This window comes from Loxodonta africana, chromosome 3 (genome assembly GCF_030014295.1).
Source record: "Loxodonta africana isolate mLoxAfr1 chromosome 3, mLoxAfr1.hap2, whole genome shotgun sequence".
NCBI lineage: Eukaryota > Metazoa > Chordata > Mammalia > Proboscidea > Elephantidae > Loxodonta > Loxodonta africana.
In genome coordinates this window covers 33257894-33275853 of record NC_087344.1, presented here as the reverse complement: position 1 = coordinate 33275853, position 17960 = coordinate 33257894, and the positions used below count along the sequence as shown (strand labels likewise).

The 17960-nt window shown below is 48.6% G+C and overlaps 1 protein-coding gene across 4 annotated transcripts in view; it reads left to right on the top strand.

The window, feature by feature from the left end:
• The first annotated feature begins 488 nt into the window (after nucleotides 1-488).
• Nucleotides 489-17960, top strand: part of IL12RB1 (interleukin 12 receptor subunit beta 1) — a 32724-nt gene continuing 15252 nt past the window's right edge. Inside the window, exons 1-11 of one of the 4 annotated variants that reach the window (XM_023552232.2) lie at nucleotides 489-1115; nucleotides 6391-6453; nucleotides 7626-7743; nucleotides 8219-8388; nucleotides 10106-10245; nucleotides 12615-12648; nucleotides 13076-13204; nucleotides 13820-13902; nucleotides 14718-14958; nucleotides 16655-16822; nucleotides 17529-17666. In XM_023552232.2, the coding sequence (XP_023408000.1) occupies nucleotides 1052-1115; nucleotides 6391-6453; nucleotides 7626-7743; nucleotides 8219-8388; nucleotides 10106-10245; nucleotides 12615-12648; nucleotides 13076-13204; nucleotides 13820-13902; nucleotides 14718-14958; nucleotides 16655-16822; nucleotides 17529-17666 (1348 nt within the window). In that variant the 5' untranslated portion in view covers nucleotides 489-1051. The remainder of the gene's footprint in view (nucleotides 1116-6390; nucleotides 6454-7625; nucleotides 7744-8218; nucleotides 8389-10105; nucleotides 10246-12614; nucleotides 12649-13075; nucleotides 13205-13819; nucleotides 13903-14717; nucleotides 14959-16654; nucleotides 16823-17528; nucleotides 17667-17960) is intronic. The other 3 variants (XM_023552233.2, XM_023552231.2, XM_023552234.2) reach the window with 3 other exon arrangements.

Below are 17960 nucleotides of genomic sequence, written 5' to 3'. Positions count from 1 at the left end.
GGAAATTTTTTAAATTGGGATGAAATTCACATAACATAAAATTTGCCCTTTGAAAGTGCATGATTCAGAGACATTTAATGCATTTTTTATGCACCCACCACCTCTATCTAGTTCCAGAACATTCTCATCACCACAAATGGAAACTCTGTACCCATTAGCTGTCACTCCCCATTCCCCTTCCCCAAGCCATGTTGTTGTTAGTTGCTGACAAGTCTATTCCAACTCATGGCAACCCCATGTGTGCAGAGTAGAACTCCATAGGGTTTTCAGGGCTGTGTCCTTTCAGAAACAGATCACCAGGCCTTTTTTCTGAGGTGTTTCTGGGTGGGTTCAAAACACCAACCTTTCAACTAGTAGTTGAGCACTTAACCGTTTGCACCACCCAGGGATTCCCCCAAGCCATAGGCAACCAGTAGTTCATTTTCTGCCTCTGTGCCTTTTCCTGTTCTGGGCATTTCATATAAGGGCAGTCAGACAATATGCGGTTTTCTCTGGTGTCCTTCACTCAGCAAGGTCTGCAGGTCCATCTACATCGCAGTGTGAATCATGACTTCATGCACATTTTGGAGCATTGCTGGTTGGGGAAAGGGTTCTCTGAGAGGTGAGAATCCAGGGTCAGGAGCTGGGGTCCAGGGCGCTCTAAGGCTGGTGTTTGGGAAACAGGGCGTCTAGCATCTTCTCAGCCCCCAACACACAGTAGGCAATTCCTGGAGACTCGCTGAATGAAGGAACTCAGGCCTCGAGGATGCTGGACTCCCTTTCAGGTCCAGAGAGGGCTGGAGACCCCGCCCACACAGTCGCCAGCAGCTCACGGAGCTACTATGGGGTTTCCAGGCCTGGTGGGTTTGTGGTGGAGGGAGGCCCCAGCCTCCGAGCTGACTTCCTGGGTTTTTCTTTCGCTTTGACTTGCAGCAGGAGGGGCTGTCACACCTTACATTTTTTTGTCTTCTTTCTTGCTCAGCTTTGATGCGTTCCAGGGCGGGGAAGAGGTGCCTGGGGCCTCACCGGCAGTGTGAGAGCTTGCCTGGACTGCAGGCTCCGCGTGGACCTGATGGGGTGGCTGGTGGCCAAGCTGGTCCTCCCCGTCCTCCTCCTCCTCTTCCCCAGGCAGAGCGGTGAGTACCCCTATCCTGGAGCCAGGGTTTTCTCACTGACCATGTGGAATTAGGTGAGTGTGAATGTGTGGAGAGCCATGGACCTGAGCTTGAGGTTTGGCTCTGTCTCTCTGTGCCTCAGTCTTTCTCTCTGCCAAATGGGGACACCAGTAATGGCCACCTCTGTGGGCCCTGGGGTCAGACCTGGACAACTCTCCTCTGGGTCTTGGTTTTTCTCTTCTATGAAATGGACTGAATTTTTCCTACTTCCCAGAGGGCAATGAGAAAACAGCCAATGAAGAACTAAAGAACAACTGTGTATATAACAGATATGTTATTGTTGTCCTCGTTAGTTGCCATTGAATTGGCCCTGCCTCTTGAGGACTCCACACACAATGGAACAAAATGCTGCCCAGTCCTGCCCCATCCCCATGATCAGTTGTGGATCAGACCCTTGTGATCCACAGGGTTTTCACTGGCTGATTTTTGGAAGCTGATAGCCCAGCCTTTCTTCCTAATCTGTCTTAGTCTTGAAGCTCCACTGAAACCTGTTCAGTGTCCTAGCAACACACAAGCCTCCAATGACCGATTGATGGTGGCTGTATATGAGGTGCCTTGGCCAGGAATTGAACACTGGTCTCCTGCATGTTGTTGTTAGGTGCCATTGAGTTGGTTCTGACTCACAGCCACCCCATGTACAACAGAATGAAACACTGCCTGGTCCTGTACTATCCTCATAAACTTTGTTATGCTTGAGCCCACTGTTGCAGCCACTGTCAATCCATCTTGTTGAGGGTCTTCCTCCTTTTCACTGACCCTCTACTTTATCAAGCACGATGTCCTTCTCCAGGGACTGACCCCTCCTGATATCATGCCCTAAGTATGTGAGACAAAGTCTCACCATCGTTGCTTCTTAGAAGCATTCTGGCTGTACTTCTTCCAAGACGGATTTGTTCCTTCTTTTGACAGTCCATGGTATATGCAATATTCTTCACCAACATCATAATTCAAAGGTGTCAATTCTTCTTCTGTCTTCCTTATTGATTGCCCAGCTTTCACATGCGTATAAGGTGATTGAAAACACCATACCTTGGGTCAGGCGCACCTTAGTTCTCAAAGTGACATCTTTGCTTTTTAACACTTTAAAGAGGTCTTTTGGTACAGATTTGTCCAATGTACTGTGTCGTTTGATTTCTTGACTGCTGCTTCCAAGAGCATTGATTGTGGATCTAAGTAAAATGAAATCCCTGGCAACTTCAATCTTTTCTCCGTTTATCATGATATTGCTTACTGGTCCAGTTGTGAGAATTTTTGTTTTCTTTATGTTGAGATGTAATCCATACCGAAGGCTGTGGTCTTTGATCTTCATCAATAAGTGCTTCAAGTTTTTTTTCACTTTCAGCAAGCAAGGTTGTGTCCTCTGCATAATGCAGGTTGTTAATGAGTCTTCCTCCAATCCCCATGCTCTGTTCTTCTTCATATAGTCCAGTTTCTCAGATTGTTTGCTCAGTGTACACACTGAATAAGTATGGTGAAAGGGTACAACCCTAACACACACCTTTAAACTACTCAACACCCTCTTGTTCTGTAGGAACAACCGCCTCTTGAGCCGTGTAAAGGTTCCTCGTGAGCACAATTAAGTGTTCTGGAATTCCCATCCTTCGCAATGGTATCCGTAATTTGTTATGATCCACACAGTCAAATGCCTCTGCATAGTCAATAAAACACAGATAAACATCTTTCTGGTATTCTCTGCTTTCAGCCAGGATCCATCTGACATCAGCAAAGATATTCCCGGTTCCATGTCCTCTTTTGAATCCGGCTTGAACTTCTGGCAGTTCCCCGTTAATATACTGCTGCAGTCACTTTTGAATGATATTTAGCAAAATTTTACTTGTCTGTGATATTGGATTACCTTTCTTTGGAATAGGCATAAATATGGATCTCTTCCAGTCGATTGGCCAGGTAGGCGTCTTCCAAATTTCTTGGCATCCATTTGTTGAAACATCTCAGTTGGTATTCCGTCAATCCCTGGAGCCTTGTTTTTCTCCAGTGCCTTCAGTGCAGCTTGGACTTCTTCCTTCAGTACCATCTGTTCCTGATCATACGCTACCTTCTGAAACGGTTGATTGTCAACCAATTCTTTTTGGTTCAGTGACTCTGTGTATTCCTTCCATCTTCTTTTGATGCTTCCTGCGTCATTTAATATTTTTCCCATAGAATCCTTCAATATTGCAACTTGAGCTTCGAATTTTTTCTTCAGTTCTTTCAGCTTGAGAAATGCCGAGCATGTTCTTCCCTTTTGGTTTTCTACTAACTCCAGCTCTTTGCACGTGTCATTATAACACTTTACTTTGTCTTCTCGAGCTGCCCTTTGAAATCTTCTGTTCAGTTCTTTTATTTCATCATTTCTTCCGTTTGCTTTAGCTACTCAATGTTCAAGAGCCAGTTTCAGAGTCTCTTCTGACGTTCATTTTGGCCTTTTCTTTATTTTCTGTCTTTTTAATGATCTCTTGCCTTCTTCTTGTGTGATGTGAATATCAATCCCCAACTCATCTGGTCTTCGGTCACTAGTGTTCAACACGTCAAATCTGTTCCTCAGATGGTCTCTAAATTCAGCTGGGATATACTCAAGGTCGTACTTTAGCTCTCGTTCTAATTTCCCTCAGCTTCGACTTGAACTTGCATATGAGCGATTGGTGGTCTGTTCCACAGTCTGCCCCTGGCCTTGTTCTGACTGATGATATTGAGCTTTTCCATTGTCTCTTTCCACAGATGTAGTCGATTCAATTCCTTCATATTCCATTTAGCGAGGTCCATGTGTACAGTTGCCGTTTATGTTGGTGAAAAAAGATATTTGCAATGAGGCAATCGTTGGTCTTGCAAAATTCTATCATGTGATCTCCAGCATTGTTTCTGTTTCCAAGGCCATATTTTCCAACTACTGATCCTTCTTCTTTGTTTCCAACTTTCACATTCAAACGACCAGTAATTATCAATGCATCCTGATTGCATGTTCAATCAATTTCAGACTGCAGCAGTTGGTAAAAATCTCAATTTCTTCATCTTTGGCCTTAGTAGTTGGTGTGCAAATTTGAATAATAGTTATATTAACTGGTCTTCTTAGTAGGCATATGGATATTATCCTATCACTGACAGTGTACTTCAGGATAGATCTTGAAATGTTCTTTTTGACAATAAATGCAGTGCCATTCCTCTGCAAGCTGTCATTCCTGGCATAGTAGACCATATGATATTCCCATTCAGAATGGCCAAGACCAGTCCATTTCAGCTCACTAATGCCTAGGATATTGACGTGTATGCATTCCATTTCATTTTTGATGATTTACAATTTCCTGGATTCATACTTGGTACGTTTCAAGTACTGATTATTAATGGATGTTTGCAGCTGTTTCTTCTCGTTTTGAGTTGTGTCGTATCAGCAAATGAAGGTCCCGAAAGTTTGACTCCACCTACATCATTAAGGTCAACTCTAGTTTGAGGAGGCAGCTCTTTCCCAGTCGTATTCTGAGTGCCTTCCAACCTGAGGGGCTCATCTTCTGGCAATATCAGTCAGTGTTCCGCTGCTATTCATAAGGTTTTCACTGGCTAATTCTTTTCGGAAGTAGACCACCAGGTCTTTCATCCTGGTTTGTCTTAGTCGGGAAGCTCAGCTGAAACCTCTCTACCATGGGTAGCCCTGCTGGGTATTCGAATACCAATGGCATAGATTCCAGCATCACAGCAACACGCAAGCCCCCACAGTAGGACAAACTGACAGATGCGTGGGGAGGCCTCCTGCAGGGAAGGTGTGAATTCTACCACTTAACTAAAACTGCCCTCATTATAACAGACATACATTATATATATATATATATATATATATACTGTCCATCTTGTGGAATCAGGTGAGGAGGGAGGCACTGACCCCCTGTGGAGGGGAAGCTTTGGACTCCAGTCTCAGTTCTGCCACTACTGCTATGTGACCTCAGGCAACTTCTTCACCTCTCCGTGCCTCAGTTTCCCTCTCTTTGTCTGGGAATCAACAGGGCACAGTCTCATCACATGGCTCAATGAGTTGAACTCAGGCAAAACGCTTGGAACAGGGCTGGCCAGCTGCAAGGCATAGCCTGTGTGAGCCATGGTGCTGGGATCTGTGAGAGCCAGGTAAGGCTGGAAGACCAACAACAGAGGGGAAAGGGACCCCAGATTTATCTGGAGAAGCAGCCCAGGGGGCAGCCTGATGGTGATGGCAGCAAGTGGTCAGCCCAGGGGGAAAGACGGGGGTGGGCTTCAGGCCATGGGGGGCTGTGATGCCACAGAAGGAAATGGGGGGACAGAGAGCCCAGTATCCCTCCTCACAGTCAGGCCACATGGGGCTGCTTCTTGGTTCCTTCCCTCCCAGCGATTCTAATCCTTCCAGCAGGAGCTCCTTACCCAGGTTAGCACCTGACAGACTCTGTCACTCCTGGGGGCAGGGCTGACCCCTGGCTGAGGGAGGTCTACCCCCTCCACCCCCAGGACTGTCCAGAGCTACCCAATGTTGTGGCCTCAGTTCACTTGCTCAGCCACCCACCAGTTTCAGATGTTGTTGATGTTCCAGGCACACCCCACTTCTCTCAGCCTCCCCAGGGCTGTCCGTCTTCCTGTTTTTTCCTTCTGGGGCCACCTCCCCATAGGTGCCCAACTATGTATCTCGGCCTCCATTGGGGAATTTATTATATACAAAGACCAAGGGCTGATGGGTGGTGGGTGGATTGAAGGGCAAATGGATGGATGTGTGGGTGGGTGGATGGTCAGAGGCATGTGGTTGGCTGGCTGAGTGGGTAGATGGATGCATGGAAGGGTAGGTGGATGGGTGAGTGGCTGCCTGGCTGGCTGGCTACCTGGCTGGCTGGCTACCTGGTTGGCTGGCTAGACAGATGAGTGCATAGATAGATGGATGGATGGGTGGATGGGTGAACAGATGGTTAGATGGGTAGGTTGGTGGATGGATGAATGGATGGATAGATGGCCAAATGGGTGGGTGAATGGATGGGTGGGTGGGTGGGTTGGTGGATGGATGGATGGGTGGGTTGATGGGTGGATGGATGGATGGATAAATGGATAGATGGATGGGCAGATGAGTGGGTGGGTGGGTGGGTAGGTGGCAGGTGAGTGCACAGATGGGTGAGTATGCAGGCAGGTGGATGGTCAGTCGAGCAGATGGTCAGATGGGTGCAAACCCACAAGCTGAGTCCCTCTGCCTAAGTTGTGTGAAACCAGGAATATCATCATCTCTTTGTTGCCTTTGCAGCCGGAGCCTGCGGAGCCAGTGAGTGCTGTTTTCAGGACCCGCCATACTCGCACACAGACTCAGGTTTGGGACAGTCCCCAGGGGGTGTTCATACTGGGCTCTGAATGACCCAATCCCCAGTTGCCCTGTTTCTCAGCCTCCTCCCACCCAGCCAAAGACCCAGCCCTGCCTGGGTTCTTGGGCACTCCTACCCACAGCCAGCTGGCCAGCCCATCCTCAGCGAGGCTTGGGTGTCCTGCAGCAGCCACTGCCCTCTTCGAGCCTAAGTCTCCCTCACAAGGGTCATGGACTGGTGTCTGAATCTGTTCAGATGGTCAGCACATGGGGTAAAGCAGCTAATTGAAGTCCCCCCTTCCCAGGCAGCAGTTGCTGAAACATTTATGCTTATAATCCAACCCGCAAAGGGTCTGGCACTGAGCAGGTGCTTCATCCATTCTGTTATTTGATAAAAGATTTACCTAGCGCCTACTATGTGCAGACACAATTCTAGACATGACGGAATCCACTGTGAGTCCAGCTGACCTTCTGGGATCCCAGCCTGGATAGATGGGTAGATGGATAGGTGGATGGATAGACAAATGGATGGATGGGTGGAGTGGGGTGGATAGATACAGGCACATGAATTCATAGACTGCATGCAATGAGCAGTCACATGTGCTATGAAAAAAACTGAGCAGAAGACGGGGAGAGAGAGGGCTGCTTTGGGCTGGTGGGTAGTGGAGGAGGAGATACTGAAGGAGAAGCTGGTATGTCAAAATCAGGGTGTGTTGCCTGGTTGGTGAAAGACATCAGTGCAAGTGGGAGGGTAGCACTCCCTTTTTGGGACATGGAAGCTCCGCATTGGGAGCCCTTCCAGACCACGGACTATGTGTTTCTTCATTAGTGTCCTTTTTTGCTCTAATAAAATTGTAATCATAAACAAACAAAACAAAACAAAAAAGATCAAGGGGCGATGTGTTTCAGGCCAAGGGAATAGCACATGCAAAGGCCCTGAGGTAGGAATGAGCCTGGTGTTTTTGGGGCCCAGTGAGGAGGCTGAAGCAGAGTGAGCAGGGAGATGGGGGAGAGAGGTGGGGAGGGGCAGGGAGGATGCTGGGAACCACTGCAGGCTTAGACTGAGGTGACACCAGATTACTTAAGTATTGCAAAGAGTCATCCTGGGGGTATGTTGGTGCTAAGCCTTACAGTGCCCGCCATACCCTAGTCCATTCTCTAACTTCTGGAATCTTCTTCAGGCTCGGCCTTGGGCCCCCGGGACCTGAGCTGCTACCGGATACTCAGCACAGGCAGCTATGAGTGTTCCTGGCGGTACGAGGGCCCTGCAACCGGGGTCAGCCACTTCCTGAGGTGTTGGTGAGGACCCCACTCTGGTCCCCAGACCCTCTTCCGCCATCCCTCCCTCACTTCTACTCCCCAATGCCCACGCTCTCAGATACGCGACCTAGGTCTAGTCATTGTTTCTTCCAGTGCCTCAGTTTCTCATTTGAGAAGGCAGGGCTGAGCCTCTGTGATGTGAGCATCTCAGAGTGGGTAGCACTGAGGCTCCCTCTAGTCCTTCCTTCCTCTTTACCCCCTCACTCATTCATTCATCCATCCATCCATCCATTCCTTCCTTCTCTCTGTGGCTGCCCATGCTGGAAGATTCTGGGGTCCCCTCAACTCCTTAAGTGCCCGGCCAACCTCCAAGGAGCCCCAGGCTGTAGCGGAGGGAGAAATAGAAGAGGCAGAAAAGGGTGCTGGGAGGTGATATGCAGCATCTGCCATAGTTGCTGGCATTCTGGGGTCCAAGAGGACCCCGGACTAATCATCAACGTCCTCTTTTCTGCAGCCTTAGCCCTGGGCGCTGCTGCTACTTCGCTGTGGGCTCAGCCACCAGACTGCAGTTCTCTGATCAGGACGGTGTGCCTGTGCTCCACGACATCACTCTCTGGGTGGAGTCCCAGGTCGCGAACAGAACGGAGAAGTCGCCTGAGATTTCCCTGCTGCTCTACAGCTTCGGTTAGCACACCATCAGGGCCCCTGTTCTCCTCCTCCCCATGCCATCGGGTTCCCCAGCCTGGACCTGGGGGACACTGTCACCTGCTGAAGGGCTCTCTACTGCCAGCTGTTGTCACATCATTCACCGTGTGTGGCACAGCAGGGTCTTCCACAATCCCCTCACAACCCCTCCACTCCTGGGCATTTAGGTTGCTTCTGGTATCTCTCTGATATCCCTAATGCTGCTGGGACCCTGTTGATCTTTGTTTCTGTTTCTGTGACCAAACAACGTGCATTCAGTATATTGTTTTTGAGTCCCTACTGTCACCACAAGGAGCACCGGTAACACAATGGTTAAAGCACTAAGCAGCTAACCAAAAGGTCAGCAGTTTGAATCCACCAGTGGCTTCTCAGGAGAAAAGACCTGGATGTCTGCTCCCATAAAGATTACAGCCTGGGAAACCCTATGGGGCAGTTCTACTCTGTCATATAGGGTTGCTATGAGTCAAAAATGACATGATGGCACACAACAACTGTTGCCATGATCAGGAATAGGGAATGTGGACATTGCTGCCCAGGCTGGTCCTAGGGTGAGGCAAGTGAGACATCTATCTTGGTACCGTCTTAGTCATCTATAACAGAAATATCACAAGTGGATGGCTTTAACAAACAGAAATTTATTTTCTCGTCATTTAGGAGGCTAGAACAAGGAAGGTTCTTGTCTCTTTAGCTTCTGCTTCCTGGTTTCTTAGAGATCTCCATATAGCCTGGCATCTGTTTTACCTCATCTCTGCTTCTTTGGATTACTTGTTAATCTCTTTTATGTCTCAAAAAAGATTGATTTAAAACACACATGACACTAATCCTGTCTCCTTAACAAAACCAAGACAAGCCATTCCCCAATGGGATTATAATTACAGGGATAGAAGTTAGGATTTCAAACACATATTTTTAGGGACATAATTCAATCCACAACAGGCACAAAAACTAAAAAACTGAGTAGTCAACGTAAATACTGTTTTAATGCGGTACTTAAGAAAATTCAATTTAATGCAAAAAAAAAAATCCATGATGAACAAAATATCAAAATTTTAAACTAAGACAAGATCTAACCCTGCACTTGCGTGACCTTGCCTCACCCTAATCTTGGCCCTGTCTCTGCCTTCATGGAGCCAAAATTCAAGTGGGGGCAATGGACAATGTGTGATAACTCCACATGGTGAGAGAATAAAGTCAGAAGGTCAGGGAGGTGACACATGAGCTGAGCCCCAAAGGATAAAAAAAGATCTAGCATCTAGGAATAAAAGTGGGGAAGAGTGTTTCAGGCAGAGGGTATGCAAGTGCAAAGGCCCTGGGGTAGGATCAGGTATGGTTTGATCAAGGTGAAGAAAGGATAATAGACGTCTCTCCTTAGGCCAGGCTCCTTGAAATGGATCTAAAAAATTGTCACATCCTTAATAGCCCTCCAGAGAAACAAAGGTTAACGATAACCCTCTCACCCACAATTTACAAAAGTGTCTGTCTTGCCACATCCTTGCCAACAATGGGTATTGATATTTTAAAGATATCTTTGCTAATGGAATCCTGCATATATATCTTGACTATTGGGACCATAGAATCCCAGACTGCAGGGGTGTCTCTGATTCACATTTGGGGGACTTGGTTATCCTGGCTCAAGTGGAGCCCACCAACTCACACATATCCTGGTTGACTCCTCTACCCCCGCCTCTGCTTCCAGTTAAATACGACCCTCCTCCTAAAGACATCAAGGTGTCCAGGACAGCAGGGCAGGTGCTCATGGAGTGGAAAACCCCAGATGGCCAGGATAATGCTGATGTGCAGTTCCGACACCGGACGCCCGGCAGCCCCTGGAAGTTGGTGAGTTTATTCCCTGGCTCAGGGATAGGCACAGACCGCTTCCCAGTGCACCCTCACCACCTCAAATCATTCTCATCATCCATCAGTCTACTAGTGCTTCTATAACAGAAATACCACAGGTGGGTGACTTTAACAAAGAGGAATTTATTCTCTTACAGTCTAGTATGCTACAAGTCTAAATTCAGGGCACCGGCTCCAGGGGAAGGCCTTCTCTCTCTGTTGACTCTGGAGGAAGGTCCCAGTCATCAGTCTTCCCTTGGTCTGGGAGCATCTTAGCACGGGAACCTCAGGTCCAAAGGACGTGCTCTACCCTCGACGCTGCCTTCTTGGTGGTATGAGGTCCCCCTGTGTCTCTGCTTGCTTCTCTCTTTTAAATCTCAAAAGAGATTGGCTTAAGACACTATCTAATCTTGTACAATGCATCAGTATAACTGCGGATAATCCGTTTTATTACATCATAGTGATAGGATTTACGACATACAGGAAAACCACATAAAATGATGGACAATCACACAATACTGAGAATCATGGCCCAGCTAAGATGACGGATATTTTGGGGGGAAACAATTCAATCCCTGACACCATCTCTGCATTGTCAACCCCCTCACCTGACCTCCACTCTTGACCCCTGCCCTGCCCCTCAGGAACTGACACCTGGATTTAACCATGGCTGCTTCTGCTCACACATCCTCCATGACTCCCCGTTACCCTCAGGAGGGCATGCTTGTTCTCAGCCAGGCTGAGCTGGCCCCAGTCCCCTCGCCTGTCTCGTGCTTCCTCCGAGACCCTCCTGAATGGCTGCCAGGCTCGCCCGTATACTTGATTTTAAGCCTTCTTGCCTTTATCTGTGCTGTTCCCTCCCCAGAAAGGTTTCCTCTCCATCTCAGCACATGCAAACCCAGCCCAGCTGGGGCCAGTGTGAAGGCCACCTCTTCCAGGAAGCTGCCCTTCTACTCATTCATTCATTCCTTCTTCAGCTACTGTCTGTCACTGCCTGCTGTGTAGGGTTTTATTTTAAAATAAGTTGAGAAGTACTCAGGTTTGCTACCGTTTAGTTTTTTGCAAGGTAGTCATAGCAAGGCACATGAGTAAGACCTCAAGACATTCATATAGAGCCGGAGAATCAGAATGAAGAATTATAATGTTATATCAATTGTTAAAGTCCCAATCTTTAGACTGCAGGCATTTACCTTTTACGAGTGGTCTTGGGAGGAAGGCTTGACCACAGCTTAAACGTGGCAGAGGTCCCTCATAGCTAGTGTTCAAGGTTGGCGATAGCAGACAGAATTTCAATACAGCGTCTTGGTCTTTGGAGAGAGTCAGACTCTACAGGGAGGTTCCAGCTCTGCCTTCTCTCAGCGAGTGGGCAGAAATTCAGGGTTTATATGTGAATTCCTCACCTTGGCCCCGCATGATAAGGGCCAGTGTGATGTCAAAGACTAGTTAGTATGCTGTGTCTTCTCTCCAGGGTTATAGAGTAGCCAGAAAAGTTGCAAAGATAGTACAGAGGGTTCCCATGCATCCCTCACCCAGGTTCCCCCACTGTTACCATCTTACATGACCACAGGACATTGGTTTCGTCTAAGAAATTAACACTGGCACATCGCTATTAGTGAAGCTCCAGATTTTATTCTGATTTCACCTGTTTTGTCACAAAAGTCCTTTTTCGGTTCTTGGATCCAGTCCAGGGCTCCACATGGCATTTAGCAAAATTATTATTATTATTATTTTTTAAATTGTATTGTGGTAAAATATATACAATGTATAATTGGCTAATTAACCATATGTTTTAATTTTATCGTGAGAAAATATAACAAAACGTTTGCCATTTCAACTATTTATACGCGTGCAATTCAGTGACATTAATTACATCCGCCATGTTGTGCAAACATCACCAATATCTGTTTCCAAAACGTTTTTTATCACCCCAAACAGCAACTCAATGCCCCTTAAGCAAGAACTCTCCATTCCCCGCCGCTCCCCCCAGCCCTAGGCAATCACTAATCTACTTCTGCCTCTATGCATTTGCCTATTCTAGACATTTCATGTAAGTGAGATCATATAGTAGTTGTCCTTTTGTGCCTGGTGATTTTACTCAGCGTCATGTTTTTGAGGTTCATTCACACTGTAGCATGTATCAAAACATCATTTCTCTTATTGCCTGAGTAATATCCCATGGTATGCATAGACCACGTTTTGCTTATTAATACTTCTGTTGGACATTTGAGTTGTTTCCACCTTTTGACTATTGTGGACAATACTGCAATGAACGTTGGTGTACGAAACAATATAGTGTTTAAAATTCTGGAACAGTTCGTATTTTTCAACACCAAGATGTAAAACAATATATAAATATGATCTTGTTCTAGGGCCACTGTGGACTTCAGGATGATACTGGCTTAGGTGAGAATAATAATAATGACAGCGACAGCTGCAGCAAGTCAGCATTAAGCACCTACTGTATGGCCGGCCCAATGCTAAGCTCTTTGCGTGCCTGTTGCTCTGCTCTGTAGTTAAGTGTTGGATTGTTCCCATTTCACATGTGAGGAAACCAATGCTCAGAGGCCAGAAGACATTGGCCGAGATCATATCCCCAGGAGGTAGCCTGGCGGGGTTTCGAAGCTGGGGCAGGGGCAGAAATGGATGTACCTGGAGACCCCTCAAGGGCAGAGCCTCCCCTGTCCACTCTATGTCCCCAGCGCCCAGCACATGGTCCTGCATACCGTTGGCACCCAATAAGTGCACAGTGGCTAAATGACCAGTGCCAAGCCCTGGGCATCCTGGGTGTGGGGCAACCCTGCGGCCTAATGTTTGATCTACCTCTCCTCAGAGTCTTGCCGCTGCCCCCTGGAGAAGGATGCTGCCCAGGAATTTCAGCTGCGGCGGCAGCGGTGGCTCAGGTCTCAGGCCCCAGGAGGTCCCTGGAGCAGCTGGAGCAGCTCTGTGTGTGTCCCTGCTGGTGAGAGCACCTGGGCCTTGGGAATGAGAATAGGCTTTGGAAATAAGGCAGCGAGTGTTAGAAATAAGGAGGTGGGTGTTAGAAATAAGGCTGTAATTGGTAGAAATAAGGAGTGGGGCATTAGAAATGAGACAACAGGAGAAACGAGTGCTGTTCTTTCGAGATGGGATTGGGCTGTAGACCCTCAAACCATCCGGTGCTCGGGCCCCGCTGTGCCCGCTTTAGGACTCTATCAAGTGGGAACCATTGGGCTGAGCTTCGTGGGTGCCATCCACCTGAGATGGTTAAATGGGCTGCTGTCCCCAACCCTGGGCAACGGGGAACTGAGAAAGGGAGTTTCAAATTGTGTCAAAGAAAAAGTTGGGAAGATCCAAAATCACGGATAATGGCTATTCCTGAGGGTGGGGAAGTGGCCCAGGAAGAGGCTATGGGAGAGATTCCCAGCCTTTGCCTCCAGCCCTCATGAGCTCTTGCCTCCTGCCCCAAGTGCTGGGAAACAGCCCCTAGGGTGGTTTTTGCTGATTTTGGAAACTCTTTAACAACCTACACAAATCTTGTGTTTCATGGGATGGAGGGAGACAGTCCCAGCATCCTTGTCTCACTGTCTTGTTGTAGAAACCCCCCCGAAGCTTGAGCTGAATTGCTCGGTGGAGCTGCTCCAGCCAGACGGAAGGAGGCAGCTGACCCTGCAGGGGCAGGTATTGGGGTCATTGTAGCACTGCAATATGACCCAGGGACGGGGAGCAGGGGGCAAGAGCCTGGAGGGAGGCGAGCAAGTGGGAGAAGGAGGGAGATGAGACATGAGAATCCGAGGGACTAGGCAGATGGTGGGTTTCACTGTGAAGGTACTAGGGAGCTATGGAGGGTATGTGAGCTGGGAATACCCATAACTGGACTTTGGCTTTTGTGGGGTGGGGCAAACTGTGGGGGGTGAGGGTAGAAGCCAGGAGACAAGAGGGGAGATGACTGGCCCAACTAGGCAGTGATGGTGGGCTGGGTCAGAGGGGAGGAAGTAAGATTTCTCTGAGATTCAAAATAACTCATTAAGTACAGTCTAATTAGCCGCATTTTACAGAGGAGGAAACTGAGGCACAGAGGGAAACTCTCTTGCCAGTCAGGGGCAAAATGGCCAAATATTCTACCCAATAGCAATTGACTCAGCACGTGGGGCCCGACTCACAGGGACTCCACACATGTCAGAGTAGAACTGTGCTCCCTAGAGCACATATGGTTCACTTCCACCTTGCACACATGGGGTCGCCATGATTTGGGATCCACTTGACGGCAACTAACAAGAGCAACAAAAACCAATGGTCGCTGGAAGTGAATGCCAGTTTCCCAGCAGCCTTGCCAGCACCAGGGTTTATGATTTTTTCAAAATTTTAAAAATTTTCCACACGTGTAATTTACCGTGACCCATGGGTGAGTCTGTCTTCACAGGCTGTGTCCTGACATCTGTCCATGAGACAAAGAGTGTATTCAGGTCCTAAGAGGCCATCTCTAATCCTCACAGCAGCCACCGCAGCTGGAGCTTCCAGAAGGCTGCCACAGAACCACACCTGGTGTGGAGGCGACATATAGCATCCACCTGCACATGCTGTCTTGCCCATGCCAGGCCAGGGCCACCAAGACTCTGCCCCTGAGGAAAATGCTCAGACTCTCAGGAGCTGCATACAATGTGACTGTCATTTCTCAGAATCGCTTTGGCCCTGGCCTCAACCAGACATGTCTCATTACTGCTGACAACCACACAGGTACCTCTGCAGGTGGGTGGGGAGAGCAGCGGGGAAGGCCCCTTGCAGCTGAGCACCTACTTTGAGCCACAGGCACAGACCTTTAAGGGCGTGTTTAATTTAAGGGTGTGTCCAACCGCTCAGTAATCAAGATATGTAATAGCAAATGCATTATCATAACGCTGTATAATGCAATCTCATCAGCAAAGTACAGCCTGCTGGGCCGGATGCTTGTTTTTGTCAATAATGTTTTATTGGGAATGGAGCAGAGATCAGGGTGAGGTGAGTGAGGCAGGGGGTTCATGAAAGAGTAGGGTCAGATCCTGTCATTATTTAGAATCTTAGTATTTTGTTAATTTTTTATATTTTTATGTTTTATTTTTTATTGAGGTAAAATTCACACAATAAAATTTTGAAGTGTACAGCTCAGTGGCTTTTAGTCCATTCACCATATTGTGCAACCACCACCTCTATCTAGTTCCAGAACATTCTTATCACCCCAAATGAAAACCCTGTACCGATTAACAATCCCCATCTCTCCCCGTTCCCCAGCCCCAATCCATTTTTTGTGTCTATGGATTTGTCTGTCCTGGACATTTCATATAAATGGAACCATGCAATATAATATGTGTTCTTTTGTGTCTGGCTTCTTTCACTTAGCATCATGTTTTTGAGGTAAATCCACGTTGTAGCAGGTATCAGAGCTTCATTCCTTTTTACGGCTGAGTAATATTCCACTGTATATGGACCACACTGTGTTTGTCCATCATCTGTTTGATGGACATTTGGGTTGTTTCCACTTTTTGGCTGTTGTGAATAGTGCACAACATATATATTTTTTTAATTTTTATTTTTTTAAGACAGTGCATTAAAATATTGGTTATCTTGATAACTGAGTTTTTTGGTGCCCCCTGAAATTTTGTGCCCGTGCCTAGTGTCTCAGTTTCCTCACCCTACTCCTGGACCTGCTGTGCCCCCAGCCACCCTCTGGGGATGGGGCTGTTATAATGATGCCCATTTTAGAGACAAGACCGAGACTCAGAGAGATGAAGCCATGCCCTCATTGGGTGTCCCCTAGCCAGTGGCTCTCCCTTTCTGAGCCTCAGTTTCTGCATCTATAAAATGGGGTAATCACTGTCCTACTTCATAGTGAAGTGGCTCCTATAAAGCACTTGGCACTGGCCTGGTGCATACAACAGGCACTCAGTAAAGGGTGGTTTTTGTGCCCAGTGTTAGAAACAGCTCCCACCTCTCCAAGACTGCTGCCAGTTCCCCTGGCTGTAGCAGGTGGGAGAGATAAACCCAAGGCACTGGATGGTTTTGTTCTTGTGCTTCTGAATCCAGGGTTCAGGGTCTGATCTACCTGGGGAGGTCTGGTCCTGTGGCCACACCCTCTACTGGGTGAGGCGGTGGTGGGTGACAGGCATCTGGAAAAGCAGGAGGCGCCCCACTGGCTGGCAGTGGGAGTCAGGGTGGTACAGGGAGCACTAATGGGGAACGTCGTGGCAGGGAGCCCACAATCAGGCAGGGGCAGCAACTTAGCGCGTTCCAATGCCCTCCTTTGGCCTCCTCTGTGCCCAGCGTCTAAGTAGTCCCCAGTGTAGGGAAGACAAAGCCAGATACAGACACTCCGAGCCTGTGGAATTAGGGCTGGGCCAGAGGATGGGGTGAGCCGGCACCGAATGTGCTTCCCCCGTGCCCCTCCCTCTCTTCCTAGAACCCAGGACTCTGAATATCAGTGTTGGAGCCAAGGGGACCACAATGCACTGGGCAGGCCGGGTCGAGGCCACGACGTACTGCATTGAGTGGCAGCCCCATGACCAGGACAAGAGCCGTGCCACCTGCACCGTGACGGCACCCCAAGCCCTGGACCAGGCTGGAATGGGTATGGGAATGTGGCGCCCCGCCTCTGCATCGGCATCCCCCTTTATCACTCCTGGCTGGCTTAAACCTTCAGGGATGTTCCATACAGGGTGTCTGAGGCCCAGAGAGTGATTGCTGCTTGATCAAGGTCACACAGCAATGGGGATAGGCCGAGACTCGAATGAACCCACTTGCCCACGCTGGTCTTGAGACTCTTGGGAGTCTCAGGGCTCAGCCCTGGGCAGGTTGCACTCCAGAGGGTAATGAGTCTCATGTCCCAGGGTGTTTGTTAAACATTTACCTACACCAGGGAAGGTGGCAGCTCGCAAGACATAGGTGACAAATTAATGAGGCCACTGGAGGGAAAGGAAGGCCTCTGTGCAGTCCAGGCAGTCTCCCACTGCTCTCTCATCTTCTCTCCTGGGCCCAGCTGAGGCCCCAAGAAGCCTCAGCCTCAGCCTGGCTCTTGAGAAGCCTCCAGCCTAGAGGGGGCAGAGTTGGACACAGACACCCTAGCCCCATGGAGTAAAGGCTGGGCTGGAGGAGGGGGACAAGCTGAAGGAGAGCCAAATGGAAAGGGTCCTGAAGGAAGGGGACGTTGGTGCAAGGGCTTTGAAACATGAATAGGAGTTCTCTAGGGAAATCTGTGCAGACAGCACACCCAGTGGAAAGGTGAGGAGAGGGGAACGCAACCTATTTATTGACCTGGCTTTGAGTCATCCTTCCAGTGACCCACAGCTGGAACCCAGCATCGGGGGCAATGGAGCAGGAGGGGTGTTATCGAGTCACTATTTTCGCCTCCACGCGCCCAAAGAAGCCCACCTCATGGTCCACGGTCCTGTCCACCTACCACTTTTGGGGCAATGGTGAGTGGTCCAGACCTGTAGGATCATCTTCCTGGAGGAGTCAGGAGAATTTAGAGGCACCTACTGTGTGTCAGACCATTGGTGGTCATTGGCGGTCCTGCGGGAGACCTAGGTTCAATTCCTAGCCCGTGCACCTCATCCATAGCACCACATGTCAGTGGAGGCTTGCTTGTTGCTGGGATGCTGAGCAGGTTTCAGGGGAACTTCTAGACTAAGATGAATTAGGAAGAAAGCCCTGCCTATCTGCTTCCAAAAAGTTGCTCATGAAAACCCTATGGATCACAGTGGTCCAAT